Source organism: Dermochelys coriacea, chromosome 5 (genome assembly GCF_009764565.3).
Source record: "Dermochelys coriacea isolate rDerCor1 chromosome 5, rDerCor1.pri.v4, whole genome shotgun sequence".
Taxonomy (NCBI): Eukaryota; Metazoa; Chordata; order Testudines; family Dermochelyidae; genus Dermochelys; species Dermochelys coriacea.
The window spans coordinates 3,033,799-3,058,329 of NC_050072.1; the positions used below are offsets into that span (position 1 = coordinate 3,033,799).

The 24,531-nt window shown below is 55.9% G+C and overlaps 1 protein-coding gene across 1 annotated transcript in view; it reads right to left on the reverse strand.

The window, feature by feature from the left end:
* Positions 1-1,698: 1,698 nt before the first annotated feature.
* Positions 1,699-24,531, reverse strand: part of ARID3C (AT-rich interaction domain 3C) — a 166,060-nt gene continuing 143,227 nt past the window's right edge. Inside the window, exons 7-11 of the mRNA XM_038403066.2 lie at positions 18,657-18,840; positions 17,325-17,569; positions 16,268-16,522; positions 7,520-7,609; positions 1,699-3,697 (exon numbers count right to left, since the gene is read on the reverse strand). Coding sequence (XP_038258994.2) covers positions 3,546-3,697; positions 7,520-7,609; positions 16,268-16,522; positions 17,325-17,569; positions 18,657-18,840 — 926 coding nt within the window. The 3' untranslated portion in view covers positions 1,699-3,545. The remainder of the gene's footprint in view (positions 3,698-7,519; positions 7,610-16,267; positions 16,523-17,324; positions 17,570-18,656; positions 18,841-24,531) is intronic.

Sequence of the window (24,531 nt, forward strand, 5' to 3'; positions counted from 1 at the left end):
CCCAGCGCCCTGAGCAGTGTGGGCTTAGCCCCCTCCTCACCGCCACTTTGCCCCCTGCAAGGTGGCACCCTTGGGAGACCTGCGCATGACCTGATGCTACGGTGCCCAGCCCGGTGCCCAGCCCATGCCCAGAGAATCCCGGCCCGAGGGCAGGGAGCACTGTGGGTACCGGGAACGCCAGACACAAGACAAGCAGCTGAGAGCTCAGTGAAAAGCAGCATTTTAATTGTCTGATCACGCTGGAACTCAGAGCAGCCGCAGGAAAATGTCTCTTTCATCCTTTTTTGGTTACTGGTTATTTGATTCCCCTGAGCACCACAATCCAGCTGCCACTGAGTGCACTGGATCGACTCCGAACCCTACGAGAGAAGAAACTGAACGGAGGAAAAGCAAGAAACCTTGGAAAGCTTCATACACAGCGAGCGAAAGCCAATACAGCCTCTAAGCCTAGCACAGCAAAGGAAGAGCTCCTAGCCGAGAGCAAACAGACAGACAGATAGACAAATAGACAGAAGTAAGATCATTCTCTGCTTCATTTCCCCTTCTCCGGGTGCTATTGGCCCTACAAAGTGAAACCAAGTGCCTGAGGCACTGGATCTTTGGTACAAGAGCTTTGAAATTCAACCCCAGCCCCAGCCGCCCACACCCTGGCTCAGTCCAGTCCCTTGTCCTCAGGGGCCGGTGGAACAGCACTGTAAGTGTCCGTCTCTTCCAGCCACGCCGGGTGCTGATGCGGTGCCCACCATGTCCCAGCAGGACGGGCCGGACGCAAAGCTGGTGGTGAGGCTTGGCCCCAGCTGCTGCCAGGCCCGCCCTGGTGCCTGCAAACTGGGGAGCCTTGGCAGTCTACATCCGCTCCTTCCCTGTGCCACCACCTGGAGGCAGCTCTGGGGGGAGCCCTGGGGGGGCACAGGAAGAGAATCCTCTTCGGGGAAGAGGGCGTCTTTGGTCAGTTGCAGGATTATTGTTATTTGACCCTTTGGGAAGATGACAAGGGGATTCTCACCAGGAACCGCCCATGCCCACGGGCCGTGGCTCTGGGTCTGCCGACGGCGCCGTAGCCCTCAGCTCGGCAGGGATCTCCTGGCCTTGCCCTGCAGTAGAAAGCACTGAGGCTGCAAAGACCACTCAGGCCAGACTCTGGGTGTCACCTCCAGCCCCCTCTGCCAGCCTGGCGGTTGGCACCTCCTGGCGCACAATGAGGTAGCCGTGAGGTTAGATCTGCTTGTTCCCTTCTTTAGTACCATAGCAATTTACACATGCGCAAACGAACCCCCCAGCCCTGGGCGAGGCAGCGAGTGGAGGGAAGGAAGGCGGCATCCCGCTGGGCTCCCCAGAGGGCTCTGGAGTCGCGGCAGGCAAGGGCCCTGCAGGGGTGGATGAGGTAGCGCCGTGTGCTCCCTGCCTAGCTGCTTCTCTGCAGGTAGGTATTTGGGGTGGGGGGGCTTTGCAGTCAGGTGGGGGGGGAGTTGATGGGGAGAACCACAGCTGGCATCAGTGGGGGAGCTGGATCTCAGTGCCAGGATGGTGACAACAGTGGGACAAACTGGGCGACATGCTCGGCAAGGATGGCCTCCCCTAGACTGGTCCCCCCCCCCGCACTGCCTGGTCTAGACTCCGCCCCCACCTATGCTCCACCCCCAGACTCCGCCCCTTCACAACCCATTCTGCCCCTCCCACTTGCCCTAGCCCCTCCCAACCCCCCCGCAGGCTGCCCCAGTTCCTCTCATGTTCACTGCAGCCCCCCGCCCTACAGTGCTGAGGCCAGGCCGTGGGGGGTGGGGAGGGGCTCTGCAGGCGATGGGGGAGGAGGGTGGAGTACAGACTGGGGGAGGGGAAACGTCCTGCTTTTTTAATATCACAATTTCAGTGGAAACCCCCCATTTCCATATTCACTCTTTTGGGCTCTTCTGGGCGTTTCCCTGGGGCCGATCGCCCAGCCTAGCCGCATCAGTGTGAGACCCACCTGCCGCTGGGCCCTGCGCCCGCCACAGCCTTAGCCCGCCTCTGCCTGCGGCCTGGAGGGGGCACGGATCCTGCCCTGTGAGCCCTGGGGGAGGTGGGCAGGAGTCTGGTGAGGTTTGGCGCCGGGGGGGGGCGGTCTGTGCCGAGCTCACTGCAGCTCAGCGGGCAAAACCGGGCGCCTTGGGGCCAGCGATTCCTGGCTCAGGTGGGTGCTTTGAGGTCGCCACTTTAACCCCATGAATCCTCCTTACACCTTAGGGTCCAGCTTATCCAAGTGCCCTGCTCCTTCTCCCATCTTTGGGGGCCTTGTGGGTGGAGGAGGGGAGCACGGGGGACAGTGCAGGCCCAAAGGGGTGTCCTCTCTGTACCCACAGTGCAGGGTTGTGGCCCTGAGCCCTATGGGGAGGGAATTCAGTAATGAAGGTGAAGGCGACTTGAGAGGAGGGACAAAGAGCACACAGCAACAGAACTAGGAGCTGCCTGGCACAGGAGCCCAGACACCACTGTGAAGGGCTGCTGTCCCCAGCTGGCATCCAAACAGTCCCTCTGCTCCTCCCCAGGGCCAGAAAAGCTTTTAGCCCAGCCAGCCCCAACAGCTCTGCCAGCGCCCCCGGCTGGAGGCAGGATGGGGCACTTAGGGGTTGGCTGAGTCCATGAGGAGCACTGTGGCCAGTGTGCCAGCCCCAGCCCCACACATTCCCCTCCCCTGCCCGCTGCTCTGTCTCCCTGCCCCTGCCACCTGCTCCTCCTTGTCCTGCTCTCTGGCCTGGCCTTGGGGCTGGTGGCTGGGAGCTTCTTCAGCTACACTACATGTCATTTGCCAAGGATGAGCAGGGAGACAGGATCGTGTGCAAGAGGGGTGGCTACCACGTGTGAGTGTGTAATGGGGTACGAATGAATGTGTAACGGGGTACCACAAGTAAGTGTGTACCAGGGCAGGCTCTATGTATAACAATGAAAGGTGTCCCACGTGAGCAGGTAACACACGGACTCTGTGTGTGTGTAACGGAGAGAGGGGATTGCATGTGGGCATGCTGGGGGGGGGGGATGTGCTGTGTGTGTGCGTGCATGTGCGTGTGCATGGGGTATCACACGTGAGTGTGTTAGGGGCAGGGTGCATGCAGATCCCTCTGCCCCGCTCAGTGGCTCAGCCTGGACACATGAGCAGCCACATTCCCTGCCCCCACCCCTGACACTTTCCTGCTAAGGTCAAGTCCAAGCATGTGCAATGAAAGCCAAAGTCCTCAGCACTCCCAGCCTGAGCCCCACAGGCCACGGCAGCCCGGCCAGAGCCACTCACCCCACAGCAGCCTGGCCAGAGCCCCTCACCCCACTGCAGCCTGGCCAGAGCCCCTCACCCCACTGCAGTGCGGCCAGAGTGCCCCCCCCCAGCTGATTCCTGTGGCCCAGGTGGCCAGGGCAGAAGGGGTCTTGCTGTGCCAGAGGCGGGGGGCGCGCATGCAGAAGGCATGTCGTGGGTGCTCCCCTGGGGTTTTGGACTTTGACTCCAAGTTGCTTTATTTCTGAGGGGGATGGTGGGGGGCTGGCGGGGTGGGGGGTCCTCGGCGACTCTCCCGCCCTCACGGCGAGGCACTGGCGGGAGTGTGACTGCGTGAGGACGCCGAGAGCCGCTGGTTCTGCGCGGGCACCGGGCTCGACGGGCCGTGGGAGCTCCTGCTGCTGTTGCTGCCAGGTGCCCCTGGGACAAGGGGTCTGCGGGCAAACAGGACGCCTGTGGGAGCAAAGAGACACAGGGTGACCCAGCACGCCCCTCAGGGCACCGCAGAGCCCATGGTATGAGGATCGGGAACCCCAGCCACGGTGCCCTGGGCCCTGCAATACCCCATCGTCGCGTCCCCCCTCTCCACATCCCACAATTCCCCCTATGTCCCCCATTATTCCCCCTGCACCCCGGACCCCTCGAGATCCTGCCCTGCAGTTTCTGCCTTTTCCCCAAATGTATCCCAACAGCTGCTTTGCTACAAAGGTGACAGCGCTGCCAGCCCTGGACCTTCACCTGGAGCCACGCTAGGGGTGCCCTCTCTCCCCACAATCCTGTACACAGGCCCCCCCATCCTGTACATGGGCCCCTCTCCCTGCTGGATCCCATACATGGGCCCCTCTCCCATCCCGATCCCATACATGGGCCTCTTCTGCCCCTCAAATCCTGTATATGGGCCCCTGCCACCACGCTCTGATCCCAGGTACAGGGTCTCATCTCCTCTCTCTGATCCCCCAAGGGGCCCTATGTGCTGGCCTCCTGGTTCCCCTGCGTGCGCTCAGGCCTGCCCCAGCTTCAGGCCAGCTCTGGCTCCCATCGCACACTGGATTTGCGTTAGTCTAGTCAATACACACGTACCCTGCCTGACACCCCGGGGCACTGCTCCCTCCTGCCGTCCACTGGCCACGAGTTGAACTCCTGCAGCGGGTGGCCACTCTGTGAGCCTGCCCATGAGCCCTGGTTTCTTCCTGGAGCACAGGGCTAGCCCCCAGCCATGCAGAATGGGAGGGGGGGTCTCTGTGGAAGCCAGTGGGCACAGGGACGAGGCAGCAGCCAGCCCAGAGGTGCAGTGGGGCGGTGGAGCTGCTGCCTTCATTTAGGGTTATTTATCGATGACCGTCGCCCTTGGGTCCCAGCAGAGCTCAAGGCCCCGCTGTGCCAGGTGCTGCACAGACATAGTGCCAGGGCCAGGCCCTGCCCGCCCCAGCTGGCCACCCCCCCCCCACCAGGAAGGGTGACGGGATGCCAGGCCCGGGGAGGGAAGGGGACTGGACCAGGATCACCTATATAGGCAGTGGCAGGGATAGAACCCAGGTCTCCTGGCACCCAGGCCCCTCCCATGGGGCCTGGCCACCTCTCTGCCCACCCGCCTGGTCAGAGCCCTCTCTGGTGCCACTCCACCAACTCCCAGCTTGGCCCAGCTGGGTGGCTGAGCAGGGCCCACCCGACCCCATCACAGGCAAGGGAAAAGCAGAGCAGTGCACCAGGCACCGGCGACGCCAGCGAGAGCCCTGGACTCCTGGCAGGTGCTCACTACAGCCTCTCGCTCTGCCCGTCGCAGCTGGCTTGGGCACCCAGACGCTGGGAGCAGAGGATGCCAGGCCTGTGATGTGCCTAAGGATCACAGCTGCCCAGAGGAGACAGAGCCATGTGGGGGGCTTGGGGCTCCCTGGCCAGCCCTCGCCCCCTGGCATTTGAGGTCACAGGCATGTGAGAGGCTCAGCCTGATTGGCCCGAGCTATAGGAGCAGCTGCAGGCCAGGGTGGCACCAGGGCAGGGCTGAAGCTCCTGTGCCCACAGCAGCACGTTGGTGCCCCGGCTGCAATAGCCAGCGTGCGTGTGTTGCACGAGGGTAAACCCACCCTGCCACCTTGCCAGCAGCCACCGCTGGCATCAGCACCTGGAGGAGAGGAGCTGGGGGCAGCTGCCAGCCAGTGTCAGAGGCATGTGTGGGCGGGAGCTGGAGGAGCATGGCCCAGGGGTCCACGGCCCGTGTCGCGTGTGGCAGGTTTTCGGGAGAACCGGGATCTAGGCAGGGAGGGATCGTCATGAAGCCAGGACCTTTCTCTGGAACTGTCCCTTTGCTCACGTGGCTTCTCCCTGCCTGGCGCGAGAGCCCCGTATCTGGAGCATCCCACGGGGCTGCTTCCGGAAGAGGGGCCAGGCATGTGCCACGCACAGGGGAATCTCTCTCTTGCCCACTATGAAGTGAGATCAGGTCCCCTCCAGCCACGTCCAGCACCCACTTCACCTTCATGGTGATGCCCTCCATGGACTCGCCCTGGCCGGCTCTCCCCGCTGGTCTCTCCTTCCCACGTTCCCATCCCGGAAGGTGCAGGAGCCATCTCCCCTGCAGCCCCACCTCCCATCTCTGGCTGCATGGCTTTCTCCTCCCCGGCCTCTGGCTCTGACTTCTCCCCCTGACCCTGCTGCCTAGTGCCTGGCTCCTGTAGGCGAGGAGCCTGGGGAATAGCTGGGGTGTCAGGCCAGCAGGCTCCCCCTGGCAAAAGAAGGATGGTACAGACACAGGGCTGTTATCAGCCCTGACCTTTCCATATAGTTAAATATTTAACTGCTGTCAAATCCAGCTTTATATTTTAATTGGGGCAGCGCAGCATGGCTAGGAGGCATCTCCAGGGGGGAGCGGGGTGACCCACTTAGCCAAAGCGGGAACGCACACTTAAAGGGACAGGCCCCAGATTGCATGAAACCTTCCCAGCTGCTCCCACAGAGGCTCTCAGCCGAGGGGCTGTCACTGCTCTGCTCAGAGATGGAGCCTTGATCCATCACGGCTCATGATTCTGGGAGATTCTGGATCTTTCAGGCCCCCCACTGAACTCCAGCTTTCTGGGCCATGCCCTCAGCTCTCAGCACAGATCTGTCCCCACCTGCATCTCTGCTCCCAGCCACGCATGCACCCAGTGGACTTCTGAGAACACGAGAACGGCCATCCTGGGTCAGACCAATGGTCCATCCAGCCCAAGATCCTGTCTGCCAACAGTGGCCAGAGCTGGGTGCTTCACAGGGAATGAACAGGACAGGGGTAATTAGTGAGTGATCCATCCCGTCGACCAGTCCCAGCTTCTGGCTGTCAGAGGTTTAGGGACACCTGGAGCATGGGGTTGTGTCCCTGACTATCGCCATTGGCCCTGTCCTCCAGGAACTCATCTAGTTCCCTTTAGAACCCAGTTATACTTTTGGCCTTCACAGCATCCCCTGGCAAGGAGTTCCACAGGTTGGCTGTGCACTGTGTGAAGAAATACTTCCTTTTGTTTGTTTTAAACCTGCTGCCTATTCATTTCATTGGGTGACCCCCTGGGTCTTGTGTTATGTGAAGGGGTAAATAACACTATGACCCTCAGCAAAAACATTCGTACCAGCACCTGTATGGCACCCATCACTGTGGTGTCTGGGTGCACTGGACGTGGTTTAGATTAAAGGCAGGGGATCTAACAGTGAAATTCACCCCTGTGCAGAGCGGCTGGTGCCCCTTGGGGTGCCGGTGATGTCTGGGGTGCATAGCCCTCCTGCTAGCCCACTGCCATAGGAGACACTTTGCCAGCAGGTTTCATGGATGGACGTTTGTGGACAGCAAAGAAATGCTCAGATTCAGGGATCTCGGGTTCCATTCCTGGCTCTGGAAGCTGAGTTCTCCAGCGGGCACGAGCTGGGGAGCCGCCGTCCACCGCCTTGGCTGCAGCATAAGTCCCTCCATCTGTCTGTGCCAGTCCCCCTGGTTGTGCAGAGAGTCCCCACCCCCACACTACGGCCAACTGATCCCGCAGTAATTAAAGCCCAGGCCTCTGGTGCTGCTCCCCGCCTCCACTCACCCAGCGCCCTCCACCACCGAATCGACTGCGGCTCACCAGGACAATCTGCAGCTCTGCCTCCCCGCCCCCCGCCTCCCCAGCACGCTCGGCCTTGCCACTTCATTACAATGGATTTTATAGTAAAGACATCAGATTGAAGGAAGGACTCGCCGGCCGGGCAGTGGCTATAACTTATTGGATTTCCTAGCCGCAATTACATGGGCTGAGCAGCCCTTCTATTTACCTGTGTAGACAACTCCATTTATTTCTATTGACATGTTGATGCTGCTAATGCCGTTGGTGGACAGGTTCAATGCGGTCTCCTGTCTGTCATCTGGGGGAAAGGAAAGACCGATATGAGCATTAACAGAAACAGAAATTAGACAGGCCTGCCTGGGAAACAAAGCCAGTGGGATGGGCCTCCCAACCTGCTCCAGCCAGCTGGCTAACCCCGTTTGCTTCTCTGGTTAGCAACTGGGACATTTTCCGCCCTGGTTTTGCTGGGGCAGAGGTTGGGATCTCGCAGGGCCCGGCTGGGGGAGAAATTCCCATCACTCCCCGTGGCGGCCACGTTGGAAGGAAGAGTCTCGTCACATCCTGGGGCACAAAATCTCGTGGTGCCGACTTGCACGATAACGTCCTGGTGTCACCAGGCAACAGCAGTAGGGTTTGACAGGCTCCCCCAAAAATAACATCAGATGAGCAGAGCCGGTGAGGCGCAAGATCTGGTCATCACAGCCCGCTCCCTATCCGTCCATCTCTACCTGTCCACTTATCATACGTACTCCTCTCACTGTCCATCGATACGTACCCATCTATCTGCCCGTCCATCCAGCTATAGGTACCCCTCTGCCTCCCTCCCTAGCCATTCATTGGTATGTCCTCCCTACCTCCCCATCTATACGTACCCTGAGTCATCCCTCCCTCTGTCCATCAGTCCATCCATCCATCCCTCTGTCCATCCATCAGTCCATCCCCACACGCTCCCTTCCATCCATCCCCACATGTCCCCTTCCATCCATCCATCCATCCCTCCATCCATCAGTCCATCCATCCATCCCTGGATCCCCACATGCCCCCTTCCTTCCATCCATCTATCCATCCCCACATGCCCCATCCATCCATCCATCCCCACATGCCCCCTTCCATCCATCCATCCCTCCATCCATTAGTCCATCTCCACACGCCCCATCCATCCATCCATCCATCCATCCATCCATCCATCCATCCATCCATCCGCATATGCCTCCTTCCTTCCTTCCTTCCTTCCTTCCTTCCTTCCTTCCATCCATCCATCCATCCATCCATCCATCCCCACATGCCCCCTTCCGTCCATCCATCCATCCCTCCATCCATCAGTCCATCCATCCATCCATGGATCCCCACATGCCCCCTTCCTTCCATCCATCTATCCATCCCCACATGCCCCATCCATCCATCCATCCCCACATGCCCCCTTCCATCCATCCATCCCTCCATCCATTAGTCCATCTCCACATGCCCCCTTCTATCCATCCATCCATCTATCCATCCCTCCATCCATCAGTCCATCCCCTTCCATCCATCCACATATGCCCCGTTCCTTCCTTCCTTCCTTCCTTCCTTCCTTCCTTCCATCCCCACATGCCCCCTTCCGTCCATCCATCCATCCCTCCATTCATCAGTCCATCCATCCATCCATGGATCCCCACATGCCCCCTTCCTTCCATCCATCTATCCATCCCCACATGCCCCATCCATCCATCCATTCCCACTTGCCCCCTTCCATCCCTCCATCCATTAGTCCATCTCCACACGCCCCCTTCCATCCATCCATCCATCCATCTATCCATCCCTCCATCCATCAGCCCATCCCCTTCCATCCATCCATCCATCCATCCATCCATCCATCCGCATATGCCTCCTTCCTTCCTTCCTTCCTTCCTTCCTTCCTTCCTTCCATCCACCCATCCATCCATCCCCACATGTCCCCTTCCATCCATCCATCCATCCCTCCATCCATCAGTCCATCCATCCATCCCTGGATCCCCACATGCCCCCTTCCTTCCATCCATCTATCCATCCCCACATGCCCCATCCATCCATCCATCCCCACATGCCCCCTTCCATCCATCCATCCCTCCATCCATTAGTCCATCTCCACATGCCCCCTTCTATCCATCCATCCATCTATCCATCCCTCCATCCATCAGTCCATCCCCTTCCATCCATCCACATATGCCCCGTTCCTTCCTTCCTTCCTTCCTTCCTTCCTTCCTTCCTTCCTTCCTCCCTTCCATCCCCACATGCCCCCTTCCGTCCATCCATCCATCCCTCCATTCATCAGTCCATCCATCCATCCATGGATCCCCACATGCCCCCTTCCTTCCATCCATCTATCCATCCCCACATGCCCCATCCATCCATCCATTCCCACTTGCCCCCTTCCATCCCTCCATCCATTAGTCCATCTCCACACGCCCCCTTCCATCCATCCATCCATCTATCCATCCCTCCATCCATCAGCCCATCCCCTTCCATCCATCCATCCATCCATCCATCCATCCATCCATCCATCCTCATATGCCTCCTTCCTTCCTTCCTTCCTTCCTTCCATCCATCCATCCATCCATCCATCCATCCATCCATCCAGCTATAGGTACTCATCCATCCATCCATTGAGCTATGCCTCCCTCCTTAGCCATTCATTGGTGTGTCCTCCCTACCTCCTCATCTATACATACAGTGATTTCCCTACCCCCCCCAAATTTCCCCAACCCCCCCACCCCAGTTTTGAGAACTAGTTACATGCCCATTTAGTGACTGTTTGGAAATTTGAATTGAAATGGAAACATTAATACACACTTTAAAAGCATATACAGTGTATGATAAAATATGTGTATCGGAAAAAGTATCATAGCTTTGAAAAGTATGAACATGGACTAGCTTCCTTGTACAGCTGTTGTTTTTATGACCATGTCAGTGCATTCATTTCAGTGATGTCGGCCAACCTAATCATTTCAAATGATGATTTGTAAGCAAAGTCTAAATGAGCTCTCCCTGACAGCTAGTGATGAGCTGGGGGCTGGGGGGAAAGGCTTCAGGACCAGATTGTATTTACATTCACACCTAATCTACCTAGGTATCCAGCAAACAGAGCTGTGTTGCCCAAGTGATAGATTTTGGCTGGGGTTGGGTTACAAATCACTTGAATGCGGGGGGTAGGGGGCGAATGAAATGTTGTTATTCTTATTGTATGAATAAAGGGCAGTAGAACTGTAGCCTCTGCTGATTGAGGGCATCAAAAGAGAGGGTGGCAGCAGGTGTTTTGCTTGATGGTCTGCCTGAGTCACAAGTACGATTTGACCTGCCTCTCTCCACTGTTTAAAGACAGAGCTGATTAGGCTCCATAGATAGTCTTTTGTTGTGTTCAGTGACCACTACAGCTGAAATCACTGATATTCAGCTCTAAGCGCTTAGACCTGCTGTCGGACAGCATTTCTGTGGAAGAGACGGCCCAGTCTGCACTAGCAGCGAGGTTCCCCCACTGAGAGCTCAGCTGAAATCACTGAGAGCTGGCGGAACCTCAAGAGACCAACTCGCAGAGGTCACAGTGGCAGGTGGCAGCAGAAGGTGACGGTGCAGGGCCACTGGCAACAGAGCGATGGCGTGAACGGTGGCACAACGTACAACAGTGGCCAGAGCGAACAGTGAGCAGCTGGAGGAACGAGCGAGGTGCCTTCTTGCCCCCAACCTGGAAGGTGAATTCCTGTGAAAACACCTCTGAACTCTGAGTCTCCACTGACCAAGGACAACACCAGTGAGTGGGGTGCGGTGGAGGGAAAAGTGAGGGGCCCATTAAATAAACATTTGTTTATTGGACTATATTTGAGTATCTTTGCTCCAGAATGCTAGATTTGTGCCTGGGAATGGAAATGTATAGACATCTGTGTCCTACTAGGCCAACGTTTTTAAAATGCATTATTTGCCAAGGTTGTTATCTCACATCGTTGCTATCCTGAGAGGTCGTTATGTTGGGGAGTTTCTGTACTAAACATTTTTATTATTATAATTAATTTTTACATAAGAATGGTCATACTGGGTCAGACCAAGGGTGCATCTAGCCCAGTATCCTGTCTGCCCACAGTGGTCAAGGCCAGGTGCTTCAGAGGGAATGAACAGAAAAGTGAATCATCAAGTGATTCATTACCTGTCGCCCAGTCCCAGCTTCTGGCAAACAGGCTAGGGATACTCAGATCATGGTGTTGCATCCCTCCCCATCCTGGCTAATAGCCACTGATGGACCTATTCTCCAGGAATTTATCTAGTTCTTTTTTTATTGTATAGTTTTGGTCTTCACAGCATCCCCTGGCAAAGAGTTCCATGGGTTGACTTTATGTTGTGTGAAGAAGTACTTCCTTTCATTTTTTTAAAATCTGCTGCCTATAAATTTCATTGGGTGACTGCTAGTTCTTGTGTTCTGTGAAGGAGTAAATAACACTTCCTTATTCACTTCCTTCACACCAGTCACGATTTTACAGACCTCTGTCATATCCCCCCATAGTCGTCTCTTTTCTAAGATGAAAATTCCCAGTCATTTTAATCTCTCCTCCTGTTTCATACATTTTAGTTGCCCGTCTCTGTACCTTTTCCAATTCCAATATATCTTTTTTGGGATGGGGTGACCAGATCTGCACACTGTATTCAAGATGCGGACGTACCATGGATTTATATAGAGGCAATATGAGATTTTCTGTCTTATTATCTGTCCCTTTCTTAATGAGTCCCAATATTCTGTTCCCTTTTTTGGCTACCGCTGCACATTGAGTGGATGTTTTCAGAGAACCATCCACAATGACTACCAGATCTCTTTCTTGAGTGTTAACCGCTAATTCAGACTCCATCATTTTGTATGTAGAGTTGACATTGTGTTTTCCAACTTTGCATTTATCAACATTGAATTTCATCAGCCATTTTGTTGCCCAGTTACACAGTTTTGTGAAATCCCTTTGTAACTCTTTGCAGTCTGCTTTGGACTTATCTTGAGTATTTTGTATCATCTGCAAATTTTGCCACCTCACTGTTTATCCTTTTTTCCAGATCATTTATGACTATGTTGAATAGGACTGGTCCCAGTACAGACCCCTGTGGGACACCACTATTTACCTCTCTCCATTCTGAAAATTGACCATTTATTCCTACCCTTTGTTTCCCATCTTTTAACTAGTTACTGATCCATGAGAGGACTTCCCTCTTATCCCATGATGGCTTATTTTTCAAAAGTCAATTTAAATTAAATACATTTTTAAAAAAAATTAATATTTTTTTAGAAATCTAGACCTGTTATGTGTTTTGGTGTAACTTGCATTAGCTTTACGTTAAATTTGCATTATCCTAACAAAACATTTACTTTATTCATATCTCTTTTATATGTTGCAGGTCAAAATGAAAATGAAAAGACAAAAAACAATACAACAATTTTTTCCACTCAAAGGCCTCAAAAACTAACCAAGGTGAAGAATACATCAAGAACCAAGAATAATCAACATGTCATCTGAAGGTTCAAGTGGTATATCTACATCCGACCAGCCCAAAGCAAAAATACAGCTACCTACTGAAGAAACAGTGTCTCCAAAACCTAAAGGCTTTTCCCGATGTTTGTCAGTCAAAGTGTTCCCATTTATTGAAGTTATCAAAGATGGCTACTGGTGCACCTCTTGCAAAAAAGCTTATGAAGAAGGAAAGCTTCCCAATGCTATAATTGGAAAAAGTGGAGGAGCTTGGTTTGTCAAACCGATCAGCAAAGTCAGTGCTGACAAACTACGTGAAAAGGCTGCAAAACACAGGGCCTCTGGAGTGCATCAATATGCAGAAAGCCTTATAAGCCCACTTTCAAAGCCGATTTTATAAGTACTTAATGAGGCTGTTAAGAATGCTGGAGACACAACACAGTTCATGCGAACAAACATGGCTGTGGTATCCTACTTTCTATTTAAGCAAGAGACACCACGCACTACAAACTGGAGGCCAACATTAAGTGCATTGTCACTTGTTCATCCTGGAGTTGAACACTGGTTCCGAACAAGACCAGCAAATGCTCACTATCTTTCTGCAAGAAACTCATCTGACTGGCTAGAAGCATGCAGTGCAACAGTGAAAGACTCAACAGTTGAAAAAGTGAAGAACTCTCTCATCACATTCAAAAAATTTGCATACATGATGAATGCACCAATGCAAATGGGCATCAAGTATTAAGTCATTGTGTACGTTATCTTGATGTCAGTGGTAGGTCAGTAGATGCATTTCTAGATGTTCAAGTTATAGAAGACATATGTGACAACCCACATCTTAGAAGAGTTAAATGCGTGTCAATTGGACCCCAAACAGATGGCTGCTTTCACATTTGATGGAGCTACAAACTTTTCTGGAAGACATGGTGGAGCACAAGCTTTGCTCAGAGAAAAGCGTAACCCTAGTCTCTCCTATACACCCTGCAGAGGCCATCTACTCCAACTAGCGCTAGTACAAGCCGCAGAATCTTCAAAAGACATTTAAAAAGCTATGCATTTAATGTCTTCATTATATTCGTTTTTCAGCAAGAGTCCAAAAAGATTGAATATCTTGGAAAGTATAGAAGATACACTGGGACTGAAGTTCAAATTAGTCCAACCTGGCAAAACCCGCTGGCTTTCTCAAGAGCAATCCTTGGCTCTTGTCTTAAAATTACTCCAGCCATTATTTCTGGCTTTGGAAAGTATTTCCCAAGATGGGATGGCTCTAAGTAGTGAGGCTGGTGGATTACTTTTGCTACTAAGTTCAAAGAAGACTATCGCCATTCTCTCTCTTGTAAGTCTAATGTTGAAACCACTTGGGTCATTAAACAATGCCATCCAGGCATCTGCTACAACAGTAGTAGATCTTTGTCCAGCAATAGAAGCTACATTTGGATCAATCGGAGAGCTATCCATTGAAAAAGTACTGGAAGAAGCAAAGACTTCAGTCAAGAAGTTGACTAATGAAGGCATTTATATTGAATCCTTAAGTGAGGAGGACAAGAAGTGTTTGTTAAGACAACTGAAAAAGTACACAGACTTGATTCTTAAAAATCGAGAGCAGAAACTTCTAGATTCTACTCAACCTCTGCGTAGCTTTTACAGATCCCTGTCCTATAAAACACCGAAAGTTGAGTGGAGTGAGGCACTACCAGCAACGGGGCTGCCATGTGTTCAGGACAGAATAGAGAATTTGAACACAGGGTGGAATATCATACGACGAATGAATGAAGATTTAACTTCAACTTCTTTTTTATCATCACTAGTGGCTCAACCCAACCTTTGTGTTCTGTTTCCTGGGCTGAAAGAAGTAGGAATTCATCTCTTGCTACTCCCAGTCACAACAGCTATAGTTAAGCGTTCTCTTTCATCATTGAATAGAATTTTGTGTTTTGAAAGAAGTCGCCTCTTGCCTGATCCTGTGAATGAACTAACGAGCATATCAATTGAAGGACTGGAAGTACCGGACACACGAGAAGCCACCAAAAATGAACGCATTGCGTTCAAGAAGTTCATTAACAGAGTTGTGCAAAATTATAACAAGAAACCAAGAAGGATGTAGACGTAGTGCTTCATAGAAGGCTTGAGTAGCCAACTTTAATTTGTGTGATGATTTTAAAATCTAATGAAATGGTCATGAAACATTTCTCAGTTTTTACTATGGTGCCATACAGCCCACCTTCACCCTCACGGTCTCACCCCTCATCGGCCCTGACACCCGCTCCTGTAAATTCGAACACCCGCCCAATTTCAATTCCTGGGGAAACCACTTTGTCTATCTACCTTTCCCAGACTCGAAGAAGAGCTCTATGTAGCTCAAAAGTTTGTCTGTTTCACCAACAGAAGTTGGTCCAATAAAAAATATCACCTCCCACACCTTGTCCCTCTGTCTCCCTCCATCTGTTCATAACCCCTATCTAGCTCGCTGTCTCTACATCATCCATACCCCTCTATACAACATACGCACTTCTCTATCCACCCACATGTATCCCTCTCATTCTAGATCAGACATTCCGCTCTCCCGAATGCATTGGGGGTTTGGATTGTGCTCACCACCATCATGCTGGATCACAAATCCAGGAACATGGGGTGGCCTCCGCCCCCATCCTGCCCTGTCCCTCTGCTCTATACTGGTGTGTTCGCAGGTTCTCATTAGCCCCTGGGAAGGGGAGGGGGTGTGTGCCAACAGCAGTTCTCACCCCAGGGCAGTTGTGCTATGGCTGGTGCCTGCAGTGATACAACATGAGCCCCAGGATAGCCCGGCTTGTTTCCCCACCTGGACGGCCAGGACAGCCGGGTGCGAGGTCCGACACCCACCAGAGGCTGAATGGCGTGGGTGTGACTAGATGAGCAGGCTCTGACTGAATCTGTTCCATGCAGGGAAGGGCTGGACTGTGCCCACTCAGCCGGTCTCCACTGCACTCCCTCCTTCGAGCTCCAGGAGATGGGTGGGGGAGACATCAGCCCTATCTCCACCAGCCGCATGTCCCACCACCCCGGTATAGGCAGAGTGACATACTCCAGGAAGAGCATCTCGCCCGGAGGCCACATGGAGGGACCCTGCTGGGACTCCAGGACTAACAAACCTGCAGTCCCTTAACACCATGCAGGGCTGCTGGCTCAATACTGACTCGAAGGACAGCATGCTGAATCGCGCACACGGCTGTGGTCTCCCCTCCACCCAGTGAGCAACCCCGATCCTGCTTAGCTTCAAACTCAGCAGCATTTCACTGCCCATGGTGGTGCAGCTGTTCAGGCAATGACAACGTGCCAGCCAGCGAGGCTGGGATGCCCACCCCTGCCCTCTCGCTCTGCCCGCTCCTGCTCCTGCCCCTGCCCCTCTGCCTCCTCCTCCACCTGCCCCTGCCTCTGCCCCTCCCCCTCCACCTGCCCCTCCGCCCGCTCCTGCCCCTGCCCTTCCGTCTCCCCCTCTGGCCCCCCCCGCCCGCCCCGCCTGGGACCTCGGTTGCTGATCTTGATGTTCCTGGGGAATTGGGAGGCCATGGCCAGCAGGTTCTGCTGCAGGGCGTGTTGCATCAGCCGCTGTTGCTCCTCTGCCATCAGCGCCACCTTCTTCTCGGGCGGCTCCCCTGTCTCCAGCTTCTCCCGCAGCTGCTCCAGTGCGGCCACCTGGGAGGCGGTGGCGATGTGGTGCCCTGCCAGGCTGACGGGGATGGCGATGCGGCTGGGCACCGCCGCGGACAGGACGCCGTCTTCTGGAACCGCAAGGCGGGGGACGGGGCTCAGGGGCTGGCAGGCGGGTCGCAGGGTCAGAGGGCGGCTGGGCCCCCTCCCCTGGGGCCAGCACAGGAGGGCCCCTGTGGTGCTGTGCCTGGAGAGACTCCGGGGTGGAAAGAGCCGGCTCCTGTGCCCAGCTGCGTAACGAGGGGCAGAGCAGCTCCCTGAGCTGCTGACCCCTCCCGGCCTCGGCTGGCCGCCAGAGCAGAGCCCCGTGGTGGGGAAGCTCCTCGGGGCTGGAGTCAAAGCAGCCCCTGAGTCCGGGCGCTTGGCAGGCTGGGATCCCCATAGCAGCGGTGCCTACACGCGGTGCCACTCGTGTCCAGGCATTGCCAGTGGGGTCGCCAGGAAGGCATTTCCCCGCTCTGGGGGCTCGGCACATCGCCTGCCTCCAGGAAGCTGCCCCAGGTCATCCATTAGGACCAACTGGGTGTCTCCCCACCCCCCCAAGAACTGCCTGTGACTGCAGCAGACCGGGCAGCCTTGGCCTCTTGCAACCTCCTCCGTGCGGCTCCCCGTCGGGTCCCCTTGCTCTGCGGGGCCCAGCAGCGAGTGTGTGGCCAAGCTCCTTCCTGGGGCAGCCCCCTCGGCTGTATCCCCACGATCCAACCACTAAGCAGCGTGCGTGCAGCACGGGGGACAGACCCGCATCTCCTGCCCCCAGGGCCAAAGCAGAGCCCCCACTAGCTGCTGGCGGATGCTGCGATCCCGTCCCACAGAAGGCGGCCCCGTCCTCCATCCCCTCCTGACTGTGGGGCTTCCCCGCCCTACCCCGCCCACCTTTCTTAATGGCGTGCACTTGGCTCGTCTGGCTGCAGCTGTGCGTGGAGACGGTGAGGGCCGGCATGGGGATCTTCGGGGAGGCCAGCATGGCCGGGGTGCCCACGGGGGAGTAGCTGAAAAGCGCCGTCCCAAAGCTCTGCCTCCGCCCCTCTCGCCGGTTGCTGTCGATGGCGGCCTGGAGCTCGCCGGGGGAGCTGAGGGCTTGTTTCTCACATTCGTAGGGGTACAGGTATTTCATGTATCTGGAAGGGGGCGGGGGCGAGGGGGACACAGAGGGTGATGAGCCCCTGGCTGTGATCGGTGGCATCTTCCACCCCTCACCCCTGCCGGCTGGCCAGTTAATGACCCCACGTGAGCATTTCAAAGGGTTCAGAGCAATGCTCCCATCCAAGGACAATGGGGCACCACTCCAGCCACCCTGTGCTTAGCACCCATCGGCAGCCATGTTGCCCCCTCCCCTCTGCCCCCCAGCACCTCTCACCCTCTGACCAACTCCTCCCCCTCCCTCCCAGCGCCTCCCACCCAAACAGCTGTTTCGCGGTGCATAGGAAGCTGTGGGAGGGAAGGGGAGGAGCGGGAACGGGGCATGCTCGGGGGAGGAGGTGGGGAAGAGGTGGGGCAGGGACTTGGGGGAAGGGGTGGAGTGGGGCAGGGCTTGGGGCGGAGAGGGAGTTGAGCACCCCCCTGGCTAGAGGGGGAGTCGGCACCTATGGCAAGGCCTGTCTGGCGTTACCATTAATGATTGGGTTGCAGTGTTGCCTAGACAGCCCATTCAGCATCGAGGCCCCACGGTGCTAGGTGCTGCACAAACGCAGGTGCAAACCCACAAGGGGCAGAGTTACAGTTAGGTCATCAACCTTCACTCTGGCGTTTACTGACTTTTGAGCGATTCCCTGGCAGCCTTGACGTTCTCTGAGCCACCCCTGGACCTTTGGGGCCCAAACTGGCAGCCTCTACTACCTGAGCTAAGGGAGAGGCCCCGTGGTGGGAAGAGGAAAGGCCTTCAGCGTCCCTGTGGGACGGCCGCCAGAGGGCAAATGGCACACACGCCGGCCATTATCCATCATGACAACCACACCATCATCACTACTGCACCCGGCCAAACCCTGTGGGAAGCAGGAGCCACCGGGTTGGCGCTGGAGTGGGGCTGAGCCTGGGAGTGATCCAGCTGCCACCAGAGGGGGCTGGGACCCCCCTCTCCAAAGTCTGGTCCTCCCAATCTGGCTCCCCCCTTCCCATAACCCCCCTTACCCACCCTCCAAACCTTGCCCCCTTGGCACTCCCAGCCCAGCTCTCTCCCGCCCGCCCTGCAAGGCGGCAGTGGCTCACTGCGTGCGGAGTGTGAACGCCGCGCTGGTGATGGACGTGGGGAGGTTGAGGCCTTTGGTGATCTCCCGCCAGATCTTCTTGTTGATCACTTCGACCAGGCCGCCCTTCTCGGTCACCAGCCGGTACAGCGTGTACAGGTCCAGCACCTGCTTGGCCATGATGGGGATTCGGTTCACTGGAGTCCCTTAAAGAGACAGAGAGACACAGAGAGAGAGAGAAAGGGTGCGAGTGAAAGAGAGAACGCGTGTGCACTGGAGAGCACGAGGATGTGTGTGTTCACGCGTGTGCCAGGCAGAGAGAGGGAATACAAAAGACAGAGCGAGAGAAAGGGGGGCTGTCCGACATACACCATCGTCGCTCTGCTTGGCTGCTTCCCACGGGCACAGTCAATTTCACGCTGGTGAGAGGAGCTGGGCAGAACCAGGGGAAGCTTCCCCCCACCTCTCCCCCAGCACCTGGCAAGACCCTGTCTCAATCTCGGAGTCCCTGGCAGCTCTGCTGGAGAGAGGGCAGATTAGTGCTCACTGGGCCGGCTGGTTCTGTAACACGGACGCACATGGAACTAGGAACGGGGCTCAGATCAGCTCATCACACCCTGGCTGCTGCAGCAAGTGTCCCCTGCTCCCCGGGCTGGACTTGAATCAGCCCCCCAGAGGTGAAAAGCTTTAGAAGCGAAGTCCCCGTGGGTGCCCCCCACAAAGAGGCAGAAGGCGTTAGCTTATTCCCAGCCCCCTGGGCCATGCCATCTGCCCCGGGAGAGCAGCCTGTATGGCTAATTGCTCTGCTGCTGGGTCAGGCAGGGGGCCCAAGGGGACGAACCTGAAATGTCACCAAAGAATCAGGAGCGAAGTCATGGGAGCAAACCCTAAAAAGGCCTGGATGAAAAAAGTTACTTCACTTGGCTGCTGGAGCTTCCAGCAACCCACGTCCCAGCAACAGCCCCCGGCGCAGGGCACGAGAACGGCACCAGGCCGAGGGTGGGAAACTTGGCAGGAGCCTGAAAGCCTCCTCCAGTTTGGCTGCTCTGGAGCAGATTGCAGCAGCCCCCCGGTTCAATGCTGCACCAGGCCTGCGGGCACACGCCGCATCCCACAGCGACGGCGCTCCCCTCCTCCTGCACCAGTTCTCAGCTGTGCGCAGGGTCTATGAGACACAGTGCAGTGGTTCTGGCTCTGTCCTGTAGAGGCCAACGGTGCACATGCAAGGTGTGGAGAACTCGGAGGCATTAAGTCAGCTCAAGGTGTGGCAATGCATGATGGGAACTGATGCATCCGATGAAGTGAGCTGTAGCTCACGAAAGCTTATGCTCAAATAAATTTGTTAGTCTCTAAGGTGCCACAAGTCCTCCTTTTCTTTTTTGCGAATACAGACTAACACGGCTGCTACTCTGAAACCTGTAGTCTTTAGGGATCACACAGTGAGCACAGCCAAGGGCTGCATTTGGGTCTCGGAGAGCTTCTTCCTGTGGCTCCTGGGCTTTGCATTAGCCACGACTCGAGTGCACACAGTAAATGGGGCAGTTTCAAAGCACACAGCTGTGGAGGCTGCAATTCCACCATGGGAGCTCCTGGGGACTCAGGCTTCACTCGCAGGGAGGCAGGTGCTAGCGGGACCCCCTGGCTAGAAGACGAGCTGCATTATGTCCCATTGCGGGGGTGTCCCTCCTTACCCTGAGCAGCTCCGGGCTCCGGGGCCGAGCAGCAAGGCTTGGTTCTGGAACCAGATCTGCATCAGATCACTCTCCAGATCCGGACAGGTTTGATCCAGGGCTTCTGCGCAGCCCAGACAGACCAAAGGCAAAGATGGGAGCTGGGCTGCCCTTTTCCCAGGACACTGGGGGGCTGTACCCGGGGCTCAGGCGCCGCCACATGGCTAGTAAGAGATGCCTGGATCTGACCCAGGAGCGGGACTCCAGCAGCTATTCATGTCAGGCTAGAAGCTGCTGGAAAATCACTGCCACGCTGTCGTGGAGTGACTCGCTAGGGCCTCTCTGCCAAGTGCCCTCCAGGTCCCACACAGCTGGGCTCCTTTTATCTGCCTCGAGGACTGAGCCAAGCGCCACGGGAGGTTATGCGGGGAGGGACCAGCCCTTGGAAAGCAACCGGGAGCAGAGGCGTTGGGTGTCCCTAGGCACAACTGGGGCCATAGGCTGCCCTGGAATAAGCCAGCCCAGCTCCCCCTTGTCTCAGCGATGACACTCAGTAATAATGCCAGGGCTGGATACGACCCAGCAGCCGGGCCGCGCGGGGATGGCAGGTCACAGCTGCAGAGTGCTGCGGGTGGTGGGAGTAAACAAAGAGTTTGGGATCACGAGGGTGGGGTTCAAAACCTCGAACTCCTGCTGACACTGAGGGCATCTACACAGCTCACCACGTCCGGGCTCTGGACTTAGGGCTGAGTCCAAGCCCCCTTTCTGTCCACACACAAATCAGTCTGACTCTGGTCAGCGCGCAGCCAGGTCCTAGGGCCCTGCCAGGGGGAGGGTCAGAGCCTGAGTCTCGCTGGGACAGTCCAAGCCCTGTGTCACGGAGTGTGGGGGAGTCCGGGGCCTGCACCCCTCTTCCTGGGATTCACTGTGACTCTCAGCCAGCCAGTAAAACGGAAGGTTTATTGGACAATAGGAACACAGTCTAAAACAGAGCTTGGGGGTACAACCAGGACCCCTCAGTCAAGTCCTTCTGGGGGAGCAGGGAGCTTAGACCCTGGCCCTGGGGTTCCCTGCGTTCCATCACCCAGCCCCAAACTGAAACTAACCCCCCTTTCCCCGCAGGCTCCCTCCTGCAGCCTTTGTCCACATTCCCAGGGCAGAGGTGTTACCTCCCCCTCCTGGCTCAGGTGCCAGGCTCTCAGGTCTCCCATCCCCAGTGAAACTCCCCCGCCACATTCCCAGGTCAACACTCCCCCCTCCCGGCTGCGTCACATCTCTCCCCCCTTTGAGACTGAACTGAGCGGGGTCACTCTGATCAGTGACCTGGGGAAATTCAGGGCCCCCTCTCTGGGACAACACATCCGCTATCATGTTGGCACTTCACATGGACCACGTCCATGTCATAATCCTGCAGGAGCAGGCTCCACCTCAGGAGTTTGGCATTGGCTCCTTTCATCTGGTGCAGCCAGGTCAGGGGAGAGTGGTGGGTGTACACGGTGAAGTGTCGCCCGAAGAGATATGGCTCTAATTTCTTGAGGGCCCACAACATGGCCGGGCACTCCTTCTCGATGGCCGCGTAGTGTTGCTCCCAGGTAGCAACTTCTTGCTCAGGTACACGATGGGGTGTCTCTCCCCCTTTTCATCCTCCTGCATTAACACCATCCCCAGTCCCGTATCTGATGCGTCGGTGAACACCATAAAGGACTTGTCAAAGTCTGGGTTTGCCAGAACCGGGCTCCTGACCAGAGCCTCCTTCAGTGCACAGAGAGTCCTCTGGCACTGCTCGGTCCAGACCACCTTGTCTGGCTACCCCTTTTTGCATAGCTCAGTGATGAGGGAGGCTATGGTGCTAAAGTGGGGCACGAATCTTCGATAGTACCCCGCCATCCCAATAAAGGCTTGGACCTGCTTTTTGGTTTGGGGAGTGGGCCAGTCTCTGTGTTACCTCCACTTTGGCTGGTTCTGGCTTTAGGCAGCTGCTCCCCACTCGGAGGCCCAGGTAAGATACTTCCGCCATCCCCACCTTGCACTTCTCTGCTTTTACAGTCAGCCCAGCCTCCTGGAGTCGGTCCAGCACTTGTCTAACCTGGGACATATGGTCCTCCCAGGTCTGGCTAAAGACACAGATATCATCAATAAGAAAGGGAGTACTTGTGGCACCTTAGAGACTAACAAATGTATATGAGCTCATGAAAGCTTATGCTGAAATAAACGTGTTAGTCTCTAAGGTGCCACAAGTACTCCTCTTCTTTTTGCGAATACAGACTAACATGGGGGCTACTCTGAAAGATGTCATTAATGTACACCACAACAAAACTCTCCATCCTCCTCAGTAGCTGATCCACCAGGCGCTGGAAGGTGGCCAGCGCTCTCTGGAGGCTGAAACGCAGGGCCAGGAACTGATAGAGCCACAGAGGGGTGATAAAGGCCGATTTCAGCCGGGCATCTGCATCCCGCAGCACTTGCCAGTAGCCCTTTGTAAGGTCCATGGTGGTAAGGTATCGAGCTCCTCCCAATTTTTCTAGGAGCTCGTCAGGCCTGGGCATGGGGTAGGCATAAGATACAGTGATGGCATTGAGCTTCCGATAGTCCACACAGAACCGGACTGACCTGTCCTTTTTGGGGACCAGCACCACCGGCGAGGCCCAAGGGCTGGCCGATGGCTGGATCACCCCCAAAGCCAGCATGTCCCTGACCTCTCTTTCCAGGTCCTGAGCAGTTTTCCCTGTGACGCGGAAGGGGGAGCATCTTATCTGTGGGTGCGACCTTGTCTGCACCTAGTGGACAGTCAGATTAGTGTGTCCAGGCTGGTTGGAAAACAGCTGTTGGTACGGATGCAGCTCCCCCCTGATCTCAGCTTGCTGGGCAGGGGTTAGCTGATCTAAGAGGGGAATTGTTTCCAGGGGGGAACCAGCTCTTGTCTCAGGGAATAGATCTACTAAAGGGTCATCTCCCTGCTCTTCCCAATGTCCACTCACGGCCAACACCACATTCCCCCGGCATAATATGGCTTCATCCCATTCACATGGTACACCCGGCGGTGGTATGCCCGGTTCGACAGCTCCACGACATAGTTTACCTCATTTAGCTGCTTGACAACATTGAAAGGGCCCTCCCAGGCAGCCTGTAGTTTGTTCTTTCTCACGTGGATGAGAACCATCACCGGATCCCCGGTGGCGTAGGCGCGGGCCCGCACCGTGCGGTCATACCAGACCTTCTGCTTCTTCTGGGCTCTGGCCAGATTCTCCCTGGCCAGGCCCATGAGTTCAGCAAGTCTCTCTCGGAAGGTCAGGACATACTCCACCACTGACTCTCCATCGGGAGTGGCCTTCCCCTCCCTTCGTCTCTCATCAGGTCCAGGGGGCCCCTTACCTTCCTTCCATATAACAGTTCAAAAGGCGAAATCCGGTAGACTCTTGGGTACCTCCCTGTACGCGAACAGCAGGTGAGGTTAGTACTTGTCCCAGTCCTGCGGGTGCTGGTTCATAAAGGTTTTCAGCATCATCTTTAGCGTCCCATTGAACCTCTCCACCAGCCCATTGGACTGGGGGTGATAAGCTGAGGCCCAGTTGTGCCGGACTCCACATTTCTCCCACAAGCCCCGGAGCAGGGCCGACAAGAAGTTGGATCCTTGGTCTGTCAAGACTTCCTTGGGGAACCCCACTCGGCTGAAAATGGTCAGCAACGCATCTGCCCCGGTGTCTGCTTCAATGGAAGCTCAGGGCACTGCCTCGGGGTAGCGGGTGGCAAAATCTACCACCACCAGAATGTATTTCTTCCCCGACCGGGTCGTCTTGCTGCGAGGCCCCACTATGTCCATGGCCACCTTCTGGAAAGGCTCCTCTATGATGGGCAAAGGTCTCAAAGCTGCTTTCCCTTTGTCCCGAGCCTTCCCCCACCTCTGACAGGGGTCACAGGATCGGCAATATGCTGGATTCCCTGGTTCCCTGAGAGGGGGATGTCATGGGCCAGGTACAGGAGCTTGTGGCGAAACTTCTTGGGGACCACCAGCTGCCTCCTGACCCCACAGGACTCCACTTCCCCTGGGGGAGCCCATTCTCGAGACAGGAACCCCTTCTCCCACAGGCACCTCTCCTGGCAACCTCTCCCCATGGTCTGTACCGCACTGAGGTCAGCCAGGTCCCTGAGCTTCCGCAAGGAGGGATCTTTCTGCAACTCGGCCTGGAACTCAGCGGCTGGGGAAGGGATGGGGCCCGGTTCCCTCTC